Source organism: Phyllobates terribilis, unplaced genomic scaffold (genome assembly GCF_046119375.1).
Source record: "Phyllobates terribilis strain yellow unplaced genomic scaffold, ASM4611937v1 Scaffold_12__6_contigs__length_324123572, whole genome shotgun sequence".
In the NCBI taxonomy this organism is placed as follows: domain Eukaryota; kingdom Metazoa; phylum Chordata; class Amphibia; order Anura; family Dendrobatidae; genus Phyllobates; species Phyllobates terribilis.
The window spans coordinates 91,620,060-91,637,723 of record NW_027362772.1 but is presented as its reverse complement, the minus strand read 5'-3'; the positions used below and the strand labels follow the sequence as shown (position 1 = coordinate 91,637,723).

General features: G+C 53.2%; 1 protein-coding gene across 1 annotated transcript in view; it reads left to right on the top strand.

Moving 5' to 3' along the window:
• Positions 1–17,664, top strand: part of LOC141172201 (protein-arginine deiminase type-2-like) — a 46,420-nt gene that overhangs the window by 17,724 nt on the left and 11,032 nt on the right. Inside the window, exons 4-10 of the mRNA XM_073656150.1 lie at positions 876–937; positions 8,331–8,448; positions 8,521–8,646; positions 13,718–13,881; positions 14,401–14,504; positions 14,587–14,698; positions 14,772–14,879. Of these exons, the coding sequence (XP_073512251.1) occupies positions 876–937; positions 8,331–8,448; positions 8,521–8,646; positions 13,718–13,881; positions 14,401–14,504; positions 14,587–14,698; positions 14,772–14,879 (794 nt within the window). The remainder of the gene's footprint in view (positions 1–875; positions 938–8,330; positions 8,449–8,520; positions 8,647–13,717; positions 13,882–14,400; positions 14,505–14,586; positions 14,699–14,771; positions 14,880–17,664) is intronic.

Below are 17,664 nucleotides of genomic sequence, written 5' to 3'. Positions count from 1 at the left end.
CCAGGACAAGGAGGGAATTCTCTGACATCACCGGAATGAGCGCCAGCACCTGACCCCCATACCAGAAACGGGTGATTTAAAGGGCCAGTCACACTGGAGTATAAATATAGATCCGTGTAATGTATCTGCTGCAGAGCTGAACTCGCTGCAAACGTAGAATACGCCACGACCGTGGTGACCCGGATACCTGAGAATACATCCTCCGCTGGGGGAGGGGAGGATGCGGCGTCTCACCCCAGTGATGAGACGTGTACGCGCCACATCAGGACGCCGTCACCATTGCTCCCAGGACAAGAGACATTTTTTTTCTTGCTGTAGGACTTTTGGGAGAGTTCAGGTTATACATACAGGTGCTTCTCACTAAATGAGAATATCATCAACAAGTTACTTTATTTCAGTTCCTCAATGTAAGAAGTGAAACTCCTATATTATAGGATCTATTTAGAGGGATCTATTTAACGTGTTTATTTCTGTCACTGTTGAGGATTATGGCTTATAGTCAATGAAAACGCCAAAGTCATTATCTCAGTAAATTAGAATAATTAACAAAAAATACCTGCAAAGGCTTCCTAAGCGTTTAAAAAGGTCCCTTAGTCTGTTTCAGTAGGCTCCACAATCATGGGGAAGAACTGCTGACTTTTGATACTTTTTGATACTCTGATTTAGTGAGAAGCACTTGTACTGCAGGTGACACGAACCCTCCACTGACAGGAGGATGGTTAGACTACATAAGACTTAACAGGTGCTGGATTATTAGGGAGGCCCGGAATAAACTCTTAATATGCCGGATTATCAGATTCCGAGATTCTCAATCTTAGTCTCAGACCCTCGGTCGCCCCCGCTGCTCTCTAACCTCTGTCCCGTTCTCTCATCAGAGATGTCCCTGGATGTCGATGCCGACCGGGATGGAAAAGTAGAAAAAAACAACCCAAAGAAGGTAAATGGCGAGGGGCGAGGACGATGGGGGGGCCAGAGGGTCCGGTCTGATCCTCTGCTGAAAAAAAACGGACATGTTTGGAGATTTAGGATCTGTCACTTTTGATTCAAGGATGCTATCGGCTTGTTATATCTGTAAAATAGCTGATAACAGGGAGTAATAGATTGTAGGTCTTTTTTTTATTGATAGAATAAGTACAGTACATGACAGAACAATAATACATTACAGGGCACCGAACATAAGAACAAAACAAGACGACAAATCACAGAAAATAGAAACAAAATAAATCACCGCAGGAATATATATATATATACAGGAAATAACTATTATAAAACCTATAAGACCCCCGGCCCAGCTTCATTCATACTACTATATACAATCCCACACAACACTCACACCGTCCTATATACACATAAAACACCGTCCTATATACAAGATTATATACAATAAAACACTAAACCTAATATAACGTATATACAACCGGAAACTAACACTAACCTACTGGTCCCACTGCCTGACCTTACAGTCACCCCCTTACCGCACCTCATTCACACCACAGAAAACCAAAAATAACCATATATACAATAGTGACATGAACAATTTTAAACCTTTTTTTTTTTGTGTATGTGTATATATATATATATATATTTATTTTGTATAGTTTGTAATTTTTTAATATATATATAAAACACAGACCTACACTAACTATCCCGCCACCCCTGATCCAGCTCTGGCCACAAAGTTCAGGATTACTCCGAGCTAGGATCAGGCCCCAAAGTTTTTCCCCAGGCGGGGCCTGGACCAGGCCAGATCAGTCCTCTTATCACCGCCGATGAAGACCCCCCCAAATCCCCCACCCAACCTAACTAAAACCCCCTATTATACATTATATACAATATATACAGAACACCACCTACACACTCACCATCCAAGGCTCAAGTTCGATGCCGGCAAACCTTCTATCCAGGAGACAGAAATACAAAACAAAAATCTAGGGTGAAGACATCGGCCCACCACCAGGATATAGGGGTACTACCGGACTAAGGCACCCTGAAGGAAAAGCCCCTCCAGAGACGGGCCGCCCTCCGGGCACCCAGTCTTTCATACTCCAGAGAACGTACCTTCACCAGGTCACCTAGGATGTTCCTACAGACTTCATCTACATGGAGGATTTTACTCTGCGTCGAGACTAAAACTCGTGCGTTCCACGTGAAATACCTCACCACTGCACTGACTATGAATAAAGTGTCTCGGTCCCTTCTCCCAAGGTCTCTGAACGCTCCATAGGCCCACCCGGCGTAGGACAGAGTAGCCAGCCGCGGCCAACCAATGGAAGCCCCCACCCTGTTGTACACCTCTGTATTAAAGGGACAATGAAGCAGGAAGTGCTCCATGCTTTCCAGCACGTTAGCACAAGCCTCATGGGGGCAATTCCTGTCCTCGGAGCTCCTGTACTTCAAATTGTCCCTCACATACAGCTTACCATGGAAGCAGCGCCAAGTCAAGTCCCAGTACTTCTCGGGGATCCTGCTAGAATTTAACCAACTCAACCCAACCTCCAGATCCCGACTTGGGCAGTCTTTGAGGGCCAATGGACTCTGAAAATGAGAAAGCAAGACCCTCATATCGAGGAGTTTCCTCGGGAGGGACCTCACCTCCCACATTCCCAGACCCCACCGGCGGATCATTTTCAGAACCGGGGTAACATAAGCCGGGAGATGCCCGTGTGGTGTGCGGAGATCCTTCAATCTTCCCCCTGTCTCCCATTCCTGGAAGAAAGGCTGAAACCATCCCTTGCAGGAGAATACCCACGGAGGAGCCCTCTCTTTCCAGAGGTTTGCCACGTTCACCTTCAAGAAGGTGTTCACTAGGAACACCACGGGGTTCACCATATTCAAACCCCCTAGTTTCCTCGTGCGGTAAGTGACCTCCCGCTTGACTAGGTTCAGTCTGTTCCCCCATAACATCTGGAAGAACAGACTGTAGACCCGTGTCCAGAGAGGCTCTGGCAAGACACAGACGCTGCCCAGGTAGATTAGCAAGGGGAGCAGGAAAGCTTTGCACAGGCCAACCCTTTCCCTCAGGGTCAAAGACCAACCCCTCCATTGGTCCACTCTTTGGGCGACACCTTTGATTCTGCCTTCCCAGTTTTTCGTGGGGTAATCACCCTGGCCGAATTCGATGCCCAGGACTTTGGCATGTTCTTGGGGGTTCGGGGAGGGTGTCCGGAAGATCAAACCCGGGATCTCCGCCTCCCAGCCAGAGACTCTCACACTTATCCTGGTTGACCTTGGACCCGGATGCCTCAGAGTAGCGCTCCACTTCTGACATCACCGCCGCTGCCTATCCTTGCGAAGAAACAAAGACGGTGACATCGTCCGCGTTGGCCACCACCCTCAGGATAGCCTCCGGTGCCACCCCGCCCATCCGCACCCCTGCCAACGGTCCACAATCGATCCTTCTGAGGAAGGGATCGATCGCAAACGCGTAAAGCAAAGGGCTAAGAGGACAGCCCTGACGGACACCAGATCCTACCCCGAAAGGTCGTCCAATCCACCCATTCACCAGAGGGAAAGTCTCAGCCCCTGCATACAAGCTCTTAAGCCAGTCCACAAACCCTCCAGGCAGACCATACCTTAAAAGAGTGGACCAGAGGTACTCGTGGTTAACCCGATCAAAGGCTTTTGGCTGATCCAGGGTCAGCAAGAATCCCTTCCAAAGGCCCGCGCTGCCTTGCTCCACGGCCTCTCGGACACCTAGAACAGCACTAAAAGTGCTACGGCCAGGAACGCAACAGTGCTGAACCTCCGAAAGGAGCCGGGGTGCAAACTTCACCAGCCTGTTAGCCAAAATCTTCCTGTCCACATTGAGAAGTGCTATGGGACGCCAGTTCTCAATGCGTGACGGATCCTTACCCTTTGACAAAATGATCAAAGCTGACCTCCTTAATGATCTCGGCAGAGTGCCCGAGGAGAGACACTCGTTAAACACCTGAGTCAAGAGGGGGACCAAAGAGTCCCTAAAGGTCCTAAAGAACTCGGATGTTAAGCCATCCGGACCTGGCGACTTTTTGGGCCTAAGCCCATCGATCGCCAGTCTCACTTCCTCTTCTTTGATCGCTTCTGCCAAATCGCCCAGCGAGAGGTCAGCCCCTGGCTCAGGAACAGATTCAGCCAGGAAAGCCGACATCCCGTCACGATCAAGCTCCCTCCTTCCCAAGAGGTGCGAGTAGTAGGAACTGACAACCTCCAAGATCCCTGATCTGGACCTTCTCAGGGACCCCGTACTGTCCACCAGCCCCGTCACTATCTTACTATTCACTGACATCTTACAGTTTCTGTAAGGGTCGGGCGAGCAGTACTTCCCGTAGTCCCTCTCGAAAACCAAAGATGCGTGCCTATCGTACTGACACCTCTTCAGCAAGGACTTCACTCTGGAGATCTCCTCGAGTTTCCTCCTCAGGCTCTGATACAGGCGATCCCTGTTCAGGCTTCTGAGGTTCGAGAGCTGCCGGAAGAATCTCACCACCCAATGTTTGAACATCTCCCACCACTCCGACTTAGTGTTACTTAGGCCCAGCAATGGTACCTGGCTCTGAAAGAATTCCTCAAAAGACCGTCTCACAGCTTCTTCCTCAAGGAGTGATGAATTCAGCTTCCAATAGCCTCTTCCCATCCGAGGAGTCTCTGTAACGTTCAGAGAAAACATAATCAAACAGTGATCAGAGAACTCCACCTCCACAACCGACAACGGTGAAGAGACGGCCTCCTCCTTCAAATATAACCTGTCTAGCCTAGACCTGCACTGACTACCTCTAAAAAAGGTGAATCCCGTGTCGCCCGGGTTGTGCCGGATGTGGACATCCACCAGGCGAGCCTCACTCACTATCCTGTTTAACGCGACGCAGTCATAAGCCAGCCGGTCTCTGGAACCTCCTCTATCACAGGATCTCGTGACATTGTTGAAATCCCCTCCGAAGACCACCTGCCGACTCGAAAATAAAAAAGGTTTGATCTTCAGGAAGAGACATTTGCGGTCCCACTTGGACTGGGAACCATAGATGTTAATGAGCCGAAGCTCTTGTCCTCCCATGGAGACATCTAGGATCAAGCATCTCCCCATTTCTAATTCGATCACTCGTCTGCATTCAACCGCTGCGGTCTTAAAAAGGACCGCCACCCCGCTATACGGCTCGGCCGCAAGAGACCAGTAGGAGGGCCCATGCCTCCACTCCCGCCTTGCTTTATGCCAGGTTGATATATCTGTCAACCTGGTCTCCTGCAAAAACAAAATGTCGGCGTCAAGTTGGCCGAGAAAATGAAAGGCCGTGTACCTTGCCGCATCTGACTTTATGCTGCAAACATTAATAGTTGCCAGCGTCAACGGGGTGGGTGCCGCCATCATGATTGATTGAATTAGATAGCCTTTTTCTTCCCACCACTGACAGTCCCAACCTCTTCCTCTGATAATGACGGGTTTTTAGTACGCTTAAGACAAACAGATTCATCCATTCTCTCCTTACATAGATTCTTGCCCTCGTCTGGTGGTCCTGGGTTAGTCATCCCCCCAGAGGGCTTTGTATTTGCCCCCCGAGAGGAAGACCCAGCCATCTCCTGAGCCCCAACCACCTTGTCCGCAACCTCCGGCCCCGGGTCCCCACTTCCCCCCTCCAGAGGGAGGTCCTGGAGAGCCCCGAACCGGTTGGAGAGATCCACCAGAGGGGGGGCGGCTGAACCCTCCAATGGCGCTTGGATCACGGCCAGAGAGTCAGAGGGGTCGCACTCCAAAGAGGCAGCTCGAGACCTGGTCCCCCTCCTACCTCTGGCCGTTTTCCTGTTACCCTTTTTCTTTTTCTGTGACCACTCCCCCTCTCCCTCATCTAGACTGTCACCAGAAGAGGGTTCCTGGGAAGACGTGGCGTCCTCTCGCTCTTCCCTTTCAAGTCTCTTGACTTCCTCGCTCAATTCACTGTCTTTAGGATCCTCAGCTGCAAGTGAAGTACCTGGGTCAGAGTTTAGGGACATTACTCCCTGCCCCCTGTCCCCACGGCGCTTCTCCTGCCGCCTGATGGTGGATGGCGGCAGCTTGCTCCTCACCGGATCCCTGCCTCCCCCGCCCCTACTGGTCCCTTCACCGGCAAGATTAGTCCCGGCTTTCGCCTCTCCCGCACTCGCCACTTTCAGGACCGCATTGGCGAAGGAACGTGGACAGCGACTGAACGGGTGACCGAGGTCACCACACAAGTTACACCTAATCCTGCGACAGGCAGCAGCAAGATGACCGAGGTCCCCACACAGTGCGCATTTCTGGGTGGTACACTGCGCACTGAAGTGTGTGGGACTACCGCACCTGTGACAGACCTTAGGCTACCCCCGGTAGAAAAGCAAGATCCTATCCCTCCCCAAAAAGGTTGAGGAGGGGATATGGGTAACAGTGTTTCCCGAAACCTTCAATCTCACCATGAAGGTCCAGGCCCCTGACCAGATACCATGGTCATCCAGATTCTTTTCGGGAATATTGGTGACCTCTCCGTATCGACTCACCCAGGTGGTAATGTCCATACAGGAAAGCGACTCGTTACTAGTCAAAAAGGTCACTTTCCTGACTGAATCTTGGCGGGTTATTGCCAGGGGAAAGAGACCATGCCATTCGGGGCGACTCCGAGCCAGCTCATGGAGAGACCAGAAAAGCTCAAGGCCCTCCGGTCTCACGAAGCTGACATCGAAGTAGGAGGTCCCGTAGGGATGGATCAAGGCAAAGATGTCATATGCCGCAAAGCCCATCCCCAGCAGGAGCTCAACCACCTTCGACCTATCAGGACAGGCATCCTTGCTTACCCACTGGAGACGGACCACGTTCCTACGGTTACTCCTCTGCCCCGTTGTCGGCAGAGACCAGACAGTCTCTACCCCTCTATCTCGGAAGGCTGAAAGACCATGTCTCTCTATCCAGAAAGACAGATCAACCTCCCTCCCCTCTACAGTGATGGAGCTCTCCCCTCTCCTCAGGGCGTCCAGGAGCTGCTGTTGCAAGTTACCATCCCCAGGGACACCAGACGAGGGCGCACTACTACCCCCAGCACTGACAGCTTCTGAATAGCTTTGGGCTGCGGGACCAGCGCCTACTTCCCCCCCCACCAACACCAGTGCTGCTCCCATCATTCACTCCACTACTCCTCCCACCATTTGCTGCATCACTACTCCCATTCCCTTTACTTGTCACCCCATTACCTCTGCTGTTCTCTGCACCTTCCACAGTCACCTCCATTCCTTCCTCCCTTGTGTCTGGTGTCTCTGCACTCACACCTGCTGGGCCGGGGGAGGGGAGCACTCCCAGAGACTCCTTTCCCTGCAGCACCACACCCGTTTCCCTTTGGTTGCTGCTGGCTTTCTGCAGGTCGTCTGCTGGAGCGCCCCGCCCCCCTACTGCAGCATTTTGGTCCTTGTTCTGTGCAGACTGTTTCCTGGGCACTGCTGCCCTCCCTGCACCCACAGATATTGGGGCCTTGGTGTCCTTTTTGGGCGCTGGGGCACACTGCCCCCCTGTCGCAGCAGTGTGCTCTGTGTTACTCACAGGTGTTTTTTTCACATCCTTCCCTGCTCCCCCGGCCCCGGTGATAACCGGCTTAGCCGCAGAGGGCAGGGTGGGAAACTCCACAGAACTCCCTATGTCCGGCGCTGTGAGTACCTCCACTGCCTCGCCCCCTGCACTGTTCCCCGCACAGATGGCAGCATCGCCGGACGTCCTCCTCCTCTCCCCACCTTGCCCCTGCCTCGAGCCCACTGCAGAGCCCGTGCCTTTAGGTTTGGTGGGGTTTAAACAGAAGGTGGCAGGCGCAACATGGCGTAACGTGGCGACCACTCGGGAGGAGAAGGAACTTGTGGACTCACTGGAGCTCATCTCCCCCCAGGATCTTACTGGGCTCTTGTTCCTGGGGCCTGGGGTGGCCCGGTCTCCCTCTCTGGGCGGGCGATGAACCGTCTCGGGGTTGGAGTAGGTGGGTATGTTCTTCTTCACCCTTCCCGATCTCCTCACTCCCTCCTGGGCCGGTTGTTGTGGCTCCTTGTCCCCCGCTGGCATAGACCGGGGTATAGGAGGCTGGGAAGCCATGCCGGCCTCCCAGTAAGCCTGCCTCTCCCTGGGGAGAAGAGAGGCAGACGACGACCCTCCTCCTGGAAGTGCTGGAGCTCCACAGACCGCTGCTACTCTCAGCAGGGAGTTACTGATTGTAGTCTCCTGTCCTACAGTCACCTTCCCCAGTAATGGCTGATAACAGGGAGTGATATCACTACTATGATGTGATGATCTGGCCACCTTTTCTCCGCAGTTCGGACCCCATTGTTACTGAGCCCCCCCCCGCCCGCCCTGTATAACACCATGTGCCCTCTTGCAGGCTGCCTGGACCTGGGGTCCGGAGGGTCAGGGCGCCATCCTGCTGGTGAACTGTGACAAGGACAGCATGTTCTCCCGCACGGTGGATGGAGGAGATAACATTGTGCTGTCCAAGACGGGTGAGTGACATCCTGGGCCGTTGTGTGCGCAGAGGAGGTGCAGCGCTGACCCGGCTCCTGTGTCCCCTACAGATCTCCTGGACATGTCGAAGATGGTGCTCCGAATCCAGGGGCCAGAAAAACTGCCCACAGGATACCACCTGCTGCTGTACATCTCTGCTACTGATGCCCCGAACCTGGGCGTCTTCTACCTTCACGGTAAGACTGCGCCGACCGTGGCACCTACACCATAAACCGAAACCTTAGTGCTGCCGAGTGACATCATGTAATTACTGTGTGGATGCAGCTTTGGATGTGACTGGAGGATAAGACATGATGTAACAGCAGAATGGTGAGTGCAGCTCTGGAGGTGACTGGAGAATAAGACCTGATGTAACAGCAGAATGGTGACTGCAGCTCCCAATTGTCAATGACAAATTTCTGCGCCTCTTGAAGTGGCTTCTCCAGAAATCCGGAGCTCTTGAAACTGATCCCCCCGAGAGGCTGCGGACATTCATTGCTGCCGCTCTGGACATCCGATCCTAGTACAACAAGTGGCTGCTGGCGGGCAGCGCGGGCGGAGGGGCAGGAATGTATATTAGTGCCCTCACACTTGTCACAAAGGCTGAACTAATGAGCTATTAGCACAGTGCGCATTAGAGAGGCGAGCCGCCGATCAGGACGCCGGGTGACTGCCGTGATCGGCGTATAGTGACCATGTGTCCAGTGTACACGGCGCATCCTGGACTCCATACATTGTAACATCAGATTGCCACATCACATCCTGAGCAGGCTGTGTGCAGAGCTGTGTGTGTGTGTGTGTGTGTGGAGCACGGCTGCGTGCGTGTAGAGCACCAGCTGTGTGTGTGTGTGTGTGTAGAGCACGGCTGCGTGCGTGTAGAGCACCAGCTGTGTGTGTGTGTGTGGAGCACGGCTGCGTGCGTGTGTGTGTAGAGCACGGCTGTGTGTGTGTGTGTGTAGAGCACCAGCTGTGTGTGTGTGTGTAGAGCACGGCTGTGTGTGTGTAGAGCACGGCTGTGTGTGTGTGTGTGGAGCACGGCTGTGTGTGTGTGTGTGGAGCACGGCTGTGTGTGTGTGTGTGGAGCACGGCTGTGTGTGTGTGTGTGGAGCACGGCTGTGTGTGTGTGTGTGGAGCACGGCTGTGTGTGTGTGTGGAGCACGGCTGTGTGTGTGTGTGTGTGGAGCACGGCTGTGTGTGTGTGTGTGTAGAGCACGGCTGCGTGCGTGTGTGTGTGGAGCACGGCTGTGTGTGTGTAGAGCGCAGCTGTGTGTGTGTGTGTAGAGCACCAGCTGCGTGCGTGTGTGTGTGGAGCACGGCTGCGTGTGTGTGTGGAGCACGGCTGCGTGCGTGTGTGTGGAGCACGGCTGCGTGCGTGTGTGTAGAGCACGGCTGTATGTGTGTAGAGCACCAGCTGTGTGTGTGTGTGTGTGTGTGTGGAGCACAGCTGTGTGTGTGTGTGGAGCACGGCTGTGTGTGTGTGTGGAGCACGGCTGTGTGTGTGTAGAGCACGGCTGTGTGTGTGTGTGTAGATCACGGCTGTGTGTGTGTGTGTAGAGCACGGCTGTGTGTGTAGAGCACGGCTGTGTGTGTGTGTAGAGCACGGCTGTGTGTGTAGAGCACGGCTGTGTGTGTGGAGCACGGCTGTGTGTGTGTGTAGAGCACAGCTGTGTGTGTGTGTGTGTGGAGCACGGCTGTGTGTGTGTGGAGCACGGCTGTGTGTGTGTGTAGAGCACAGCTGTGTGTGTGTGTGTGTGTGGAGCACGGCTGTGTGTGTGTGGAGCACGGCTGTGTGTGTGTGTGTAGAGCACGGCTGTGTGTGTGTAGAGCACGGCTGTGTGTGTGTGTGTGTGTGTGTGTAGAGCACGGCTGTGTGTGTGTGTGTAGAGCACGGCTGTGTGTGTGTGTGTAGAGCACGGCTGTGTGTGTGTGTGTGTGTGTGTATAGAGCACGGCTGTGTGTGTGTGTGTAGAGCACGGCTGTGTGTGTGTGTGTAGAGCACGGCTGTGTGTGTGTGTGTAGAGCACGGCTGTGTGTGTGTGTGTAGAGCACGGCTGTGTGTGTGTGTGTAGAGCACGGCTGTGTGTGTGTAGAGCACGGCTGTGTGTGTGTAGAGCACGGCTGTGTGTGTGTAGAGCACGGCTGTGTGTGTGTACAGCACGGCTGTGTGTGTGTACAGCACGGCTATGTGTGTGTGTACAGCACGGCTATGTGTGTGTGTGTAGAGCACGGCTATGTGTGTGTGTGTAGAGCATGGCTGTGTGTGTGTGTAGAGCACGGCTGTGTGTGTGTACAGCACGGCTATGTGTGTGTGTGTAGAGCACGGCTGTGTGTGTGTAGAGCACGGCTGTGTGTGTGTGTGGAGCACGGCTGTGTGTGTGTGGAGCACGGCTGTGTGTGTGTGGAGCACGGCTGTGTGTGTGTGTGGAGCACGGCTGTGTGTGTGTGTGTGGAGCACGGCTGTGTGTGTATAGAGCACGGCTGTGTGTGTGTCTGTGTGTGTGTGTGGAGCACGGCTGTGTGTGTGTGTAGAGCACGGCTGTGTGTGTGTGTGTGGAGCACGGCTGTGTGTGTGTGGAGCACGGCTGTGTGTGTGTGTGGAGCACGGCTGTGTGTGTGTGGAGCACGGCTGTGTGTGTGTGGAGCACGGCTGTGTGTGTGTGGAGCACGGCTGTGTGTGTGTGTAGAGCACGGCTGTGTGTGTGTGTAGAGCACGGCTGTGTGTGTGTGTAGAGCACGGCTGTGTGTGTGTGTAGAGCACGGCTGTGTGTGTGTGTAGAGCACGGCTGTGTGTGTGGAGCACGGCTGTGTGTGTGTGTGTGGAGCACGGCTGTGTGTGTGTGTGTGGAGCACGGCTGCGTGTGTGTAGAGCACGGCTGTGTGTGTGTGTAGAGCACAGCTGTGTGTGTGTAGAGCACAGCTGTGTGTGTGTGTAGAGCACGGCTGTGTGTGTGTAGAGCACGGCTGTGTGTGTGTGTAGAGCACGGCTGTGTGTGTGTAGAGCACGGCTGTGTGTGTAGAGCACGGCTGTGTGTGTAGAGCACGGCTGTGTGTGTAGAGCACGGCTGTGTGTGTGTGTAGAGCACGGCTGTGTGTGTGTAGAGCACGGCTGTGTGTGTGTAGAGCACGGCTGTGTGTGTGTGTGTAGAGCACGGCTGTGTGTGTGTGTGTAGAGCACGGCTGTGTGTGTGTGTGTAGAGCACGGCTGTGTGTGTGTGTGTAGAGCACGGCTGTGTGTGTGTGTGTAGAGCACGGCTGTGTGTGTGTGTGTAGAGCACGGCTGTGTGTGTGTGTGTGTAGAGCACGGCTGTGTGTGTGTGTGTGTAGAGCACGGCTGTGTGTGTGTGTGTAGAGCACGGCTGTGTGTGTGTGTAGAGCACGGCTGTGTGTGTGTGTAGAGCACGGCTGTGTGTGTGTGTAGAGCACAGCTGTGTGTGTGGGTGTGGAGCACAGCTGTGTGTGTGGGTGTGGAGCACAGCTGTGTGTGTGGGTGTGGAGCACGGCTGTGTGTGTGGGTGTGGAGCACGGCTGTGTGTGGGTGTGGAGCACGGCTGTGTGTGTGTGGAGCACAGCTGTGTGTGTGTGTGTAGAGCACAGCTGTGTGTGTGGAGCACGGCTGTGTGTGTGTGTGTAGAGCACGGCTGTGTGTGTGTAGAGCACGGCTGTGTGTGTGTAGAGCACGGCTATGTGTGTGTGTGTAGAGCACGGCTATGTGTGTGGGTGTGGAGCACGGCTGTGTGTGTGTGGAGCACAGCTGTGTGTGTGTGTGTAGAGCACAGCTGTGTGTGTGGAGCACGGCTGTGTGTGTGTGTGTGTGTGTGTGTGTGTAGAGCACGGCTGTGTGTGTGTAGAGCACGGCTATGTGTGTGTGTGTGTAGAGCACGGCTGTGTGTGTGTAGAGCACGGCTATGTGTGTGTGTGTAGAGCACGGCTGTGTGTGTGTGTGTGTAGAGCATGGCTGTGTGTGTGTGTGTGTGGAGCATGGCTGTGTGTGTGTGGAGCACGGCTGTGTGTGTGTGTGTGTGGAGCACGGCTGTGTGTGTGTATGTGGAGCACGGCTGTGTGTGTATAGAGCACGGCTGTGTGTGTGTCTGTGTGTGTGTGGAGCACGGCTGTGTGTGTGTGTAGAGCACGGCTGTGTGTGTGTGTAGAGCACGGCTGTGTGTGTGTGTAGAGCACGGCTGTGTGTGTGTGTGTGGAGCACGGCTGTGTGTGTGTAGAGCACGGCTGTGTGTGTGTGTAGAGCACGGCTGTGTGTGTAGAGCACGGCTGTGTGTGTAGAGCACGGCTGTGTGTGTAGAGCACGGCTGTGTGTGTGTGTAGAGCACGGCTGTGTGTGTGTGTAGAGCACGGCTGTGTGTGTGTGTAGAGCACGGCTGTGTGTGTGTGTAGAGCACGGCTGTGTGTGTGTGTAGAGCACGGCTGTGTGTGTGTGTAGAGCACGGCTGTGTGTGTGTGGAGCACGGCTGTGTGTGTGTGTGTGTGTGTGTAGAGCACGGCTGTGTGTGTGTAGAGCATGGCTGTGTGTGTGTGGAGCACGGCTGTGTGTGTGTGTGTGTGTAGAGCACGGCTGTGTGTGTGTAGAGCATGGCTGTGTGTGTGTGTGTGTGGAGCACGGCTGTGTGTGTGTGGAGCATGGCTGTGTGTGTGTGTGTGTGGAGCACGGCTGTGCGTGTGTAGAGCACGGCTGTGTGTGTGTGGAGCATGGCTGTGTGTGTGTGTAGAGCACGGCTGTGCGTGTGTGGAGCATGGCTGTGTGTGTGTGTGTGTGTGTGTAGAGCACGGCTGTGCGTGTGTGCGCATTCTATAATAACCCATATGCTGCAGAGAAACACTAGCAGTGGGATTATTCCCTCTTTCCTCCTCCTTGCTGCACTATCATTACTGATATGGATCCTCCTTTCTTTACATCGCCAGAGACGTTTGAATTAGTAGGAAACATGGGGGAGCGACTTATAGTCCGAGAAATCCAGCCAATCACTTTCCAGCAATCTCTTTCATGACTTCCGCCTCATTTATTGCGAGGTTTACGCTTTCTGGTTCTCATCCGGCCTAAATGTAATCACTGGACAAAAGAAAATGCACCAAGCTTTTTGTCCGTATTCCATTGCTGCCAATAAGCTGCCGGGTGGTGTGATTGTAGAAGACTCGCTGTACATGTATCACACGCTGGATGACACCTGCCCCCATGGTGGTGTCTGTGTAATGTCCTGTCGGACCCTCGGGGGTCGTCCTTTTTGCCTTCCTTGACTCCTGTGTTTCTCCGGGCAGATAAAGTGTACACACACGTCCTGGGCAGACAGAAGCTCTTCTACAAGGTGCGGTACACGGGCACCAGGGAGCTGGAGTTGTACGTGGAAGGACTGCGCTTCCCAGACGTGGGATTTAACGGACTGGTGACCGTCAGAGCCAGTCTGCTGGAAAGCCAGGTGGAGGTAACGCTGTGCCACTGACCATTAACCCTGTACAATAGCTTGTACCATTTACACACTGCACCCGGTTCTGGAGTGGTTCCATGCCCCGGGGGGGTTGGCACCATGGTCTCGTATATTGGTAGTGTCCACATATATGACTAGACGGGCACAATGGAAGTGCCATGTGCCTGCTATGGTGGGGGGCGTCTCCCGTCAGTTACCCCTCCATATATAGAAGCTGATGGTGGCCGCTCGGGTCCTGTAACCGGTCAGATTCAGTTTCCTGATCCCCGGCTTAAGTTTCCCTTCTGTTTCTAATGGTGCTAACAACATCATCAGCGGCCGTGCCAGGATCTCCGCTTCTTACAGAGAGGGTGGGGGGGCTCTCAGAAACGGGATCCAAAAGTATCGCCCACCTCTCTGCACATCTGACTTTGTCATTCTGTCCATGAACAAGGAGGTTCGGGATGAGCAGGTCCTGCATCAGAGGGGCCTGGCCATGGTACGGGACCCCCATCCTCTGTTCTGATTTGCTTGCAGGGAATCCCTCAGACCCCCATATTCACAGACGTGGTGACGTTCCGCATAGCACCTCTTATCGTAACGCCCAACACGCTGGAGCCCGTGGAGGTTTATGTATGCAGGTAACGAGCGGCGCCTCTCATAGATGGGCTCCGGTTCCCGGATTAAGGACTCCCCAACATTGTGTCCACTTTCTCTCTGCAGTGTGAAGGACAACTACCTCTTCCTGAAGGAGATTAAGAACCTGGTGAGCGAAGCCAATTACAAGATCCAGATCTGCTTCGAGTACGTGAACCGAGGGGATCGCTGGATGCAGGTCCGTGACGTCGATCCCAGGGGCACAGGGGTCAGTGTGGCGGTAATATGTAATACAATGTGTCTCCTCACAGGACGAGATGGAATTCGGATACATTCACGCTCCACATAAAAGCTTCCCGGTCGTGCTGGATTCTCCCCGAGACGGAGAACTGAAGGACTTTCCTATACGGGAACTGCTGGTAAGTTCAGTGAGATCAGCGGTGACATCACTGAGAATGCCGCCTATCCATCACCAGAGATCAGCGGTGACATCACTGAGAATGCCGCCTATCCATCACTAGAGATCAGCGGTGACATCACTGAGAATGCCGCCTATCCATCACCAGAGATCAGCAGTGACATTACTGAGAATGCCGCCTATCCATCACCAGAGATCAGCGGTGACATCACTGAGAATGCCGCCTATCCATCACCAGAGATCAGCGGTGACATCACTGAGAATGCCGCCTATCCATCACCAGAGATCAGCAGTGACATTACTGAGAATGCCGCCTATCCATCACTAGAGATCAGCGGTGACATCACTGAGAATGCCTCCTATCCATCACTAGAGATCAGCGGTGACATCACTGAGAATGCCGCCTATCCATCACCAGAGATCAGCAGTGACATTACTGAGAATGCCGCCTATCCATCACTAGAGATCAGCGGTGACATCACTGAGAATGCCTCCTATCCATCACCAGAGATCAGCGGTGACATCACTGAGAATGCCGCCTATCCATCACTAGAGATCAGCAGTGACATCACTGAGAATGCCGCCTATCCATCACTAGAGATCAGCGGTGACATCACTGAGAATGCCGCCTATCCATCACCAGAGATCAGCGGTGACATCACTGAGAATGCCTCCTATCCATCACCAGAGATCAGAGGTGACATCACTGAGAATGCCGCCTATCCATCACTAGAGATCAGAGGTGACATCACTGAGAATGCCTCCTATCCATCACCAGAGATCAGCAGTGACATCACTGAGAATGCCTCCTATCCATCACTAGAGATCAGCGGTGACATCACTGAGAATGCCGCCTATCCATCACTAGAGATCAGCGGTGACATCACTGAGAATGCCGCCTATCCATCACCAGAGATCAGAGGTGACATCACTGAGAATGCTGCCTATCCATCACTAGAGATCAGCGGTGACATCACTGAGAATGCTGCCTATCCATCACTAGAGATCAGCGGTGACATCACTGAGAATGCTGCCTATCCATCACTAGAGATCAGCGGTGACATCACTGAGAATGCCTCCTATCCATCACTAGAGATCAGCGGTGACATCACTGAGAATGCCGCCTATCCATCACTAGAGATCAGCGGTGACATCACTGAGAATGCCTCCTATCCATCACTAGAGATCAGAGGTGACATCACTGAGAATGCCGCCTATCCATCACTAGAGATCAGCAGTGACATCACTGAGAATGCCGCCTATCCATCACTAGAGATCAGCGGTGACATCACTGAGAATGCCTCCTATCCATCACCAGAGATCAGCGGTGACATCACTGAGAATGCCTCCTATCCATCACTAGAGATCAGCAGTGACATCACTGAGAATGCCTCCTATCCATCACTAGAGATCAGCGGTGACATCACTGAGAATGCCTCCTATCCATCACTAGAGATCAGCGGTGACATCACTGAGAATGCCTCCTATCCATCACTAGAGATCAGCGGTGACATCACTGAGAATGCCTCCTATCCATCACTAGAGATCAGAGGGGACATCACTGAGAATGCCGCCCATCCATCACTAGAGATCAGCGGTGACATCACTGAGAATGCCTCCTATCCATCACTAGAGATCAGCGGTGACATCACTGAGAATGCCGCCTATCCATCACTAGAGATCAGAGGTGACATCACTGAGAATGCCTCCTATCTATCACTAGAGATCAGCGGTGACATCACTGAGAATGCCTCCTATCCATCACCAGAGATCAGAGGTGACATCACTGAGAATGCCTCCTATCCATCACTAGAGATCAGCGGTGACATCACTGAGAATGCCTCCTATCCATCACTAGAGATCAGAGGTGACATCACTGAGAATGCCGCCTATCCATCACTAGAGATCAGTGGTGACATCACTGAGAATGCCTCCTATCCATCACTAGAGATCAGTGGTGACATCACTGAGAATGCCTCCTATCCATCACCAGAGATCAGCGGTGACATCACTGAGAATGCCTCCTATCCATCACTAGAGATCAGCGGTGACATCACTGAGAATGCCTCCTATCCATCACCAGAGATCAGAGGTGACATCACTGAGAATGCCTCCTATCCATCACTAGAGATCAGAGGTGACATCACTGAGAATGCCGCCTATCCATCACCAGAGATCAGTGGTGACATCACTGAGAATGCCTCCTATCCATCACTAGAGATCAGAGGTGACATCACTGAGAATGCCGCCCATCCATCACTAGAGATCAGTGGTGACATCACTGAGAATGCCTCCTATCCATCACCAGAGATCAGCGGTGACATCACTGAGAATGCCTCCTATCCATCACCAGAGATCAGCGGTGACATCACTGAGAATGCCTCCTATCCATCACTAGAGATCAGCGGTGACATCACTGAGAATGCCTCCTATCCATCATCAGAGATCAGCGGTGACATCACTGAGAATGCCTCCTATCCATCACTAGAGATCAGTGGTGACATCACTGAGAATGCCTCCTATCCATCACCAGAGATCAGCGGTGACATCACTGAGAATGCCTCCTATCCATCACTAGAGATCAGTGGTGACATCACTGAGAATGCCTCCTATCCATCACCAGAGATCAGCGGTGACATCACTGAGAATGCCTCCTATCCATCACTAGAGATCAGAGGTGACATCACTGAGAATGCCTCCTATCCATCACTAGAGATCAGCGGTGACATCACTGAGAATGCCGCCTATCCATCACTAGAGATCAGAGGTGACATCACTGAGAATGC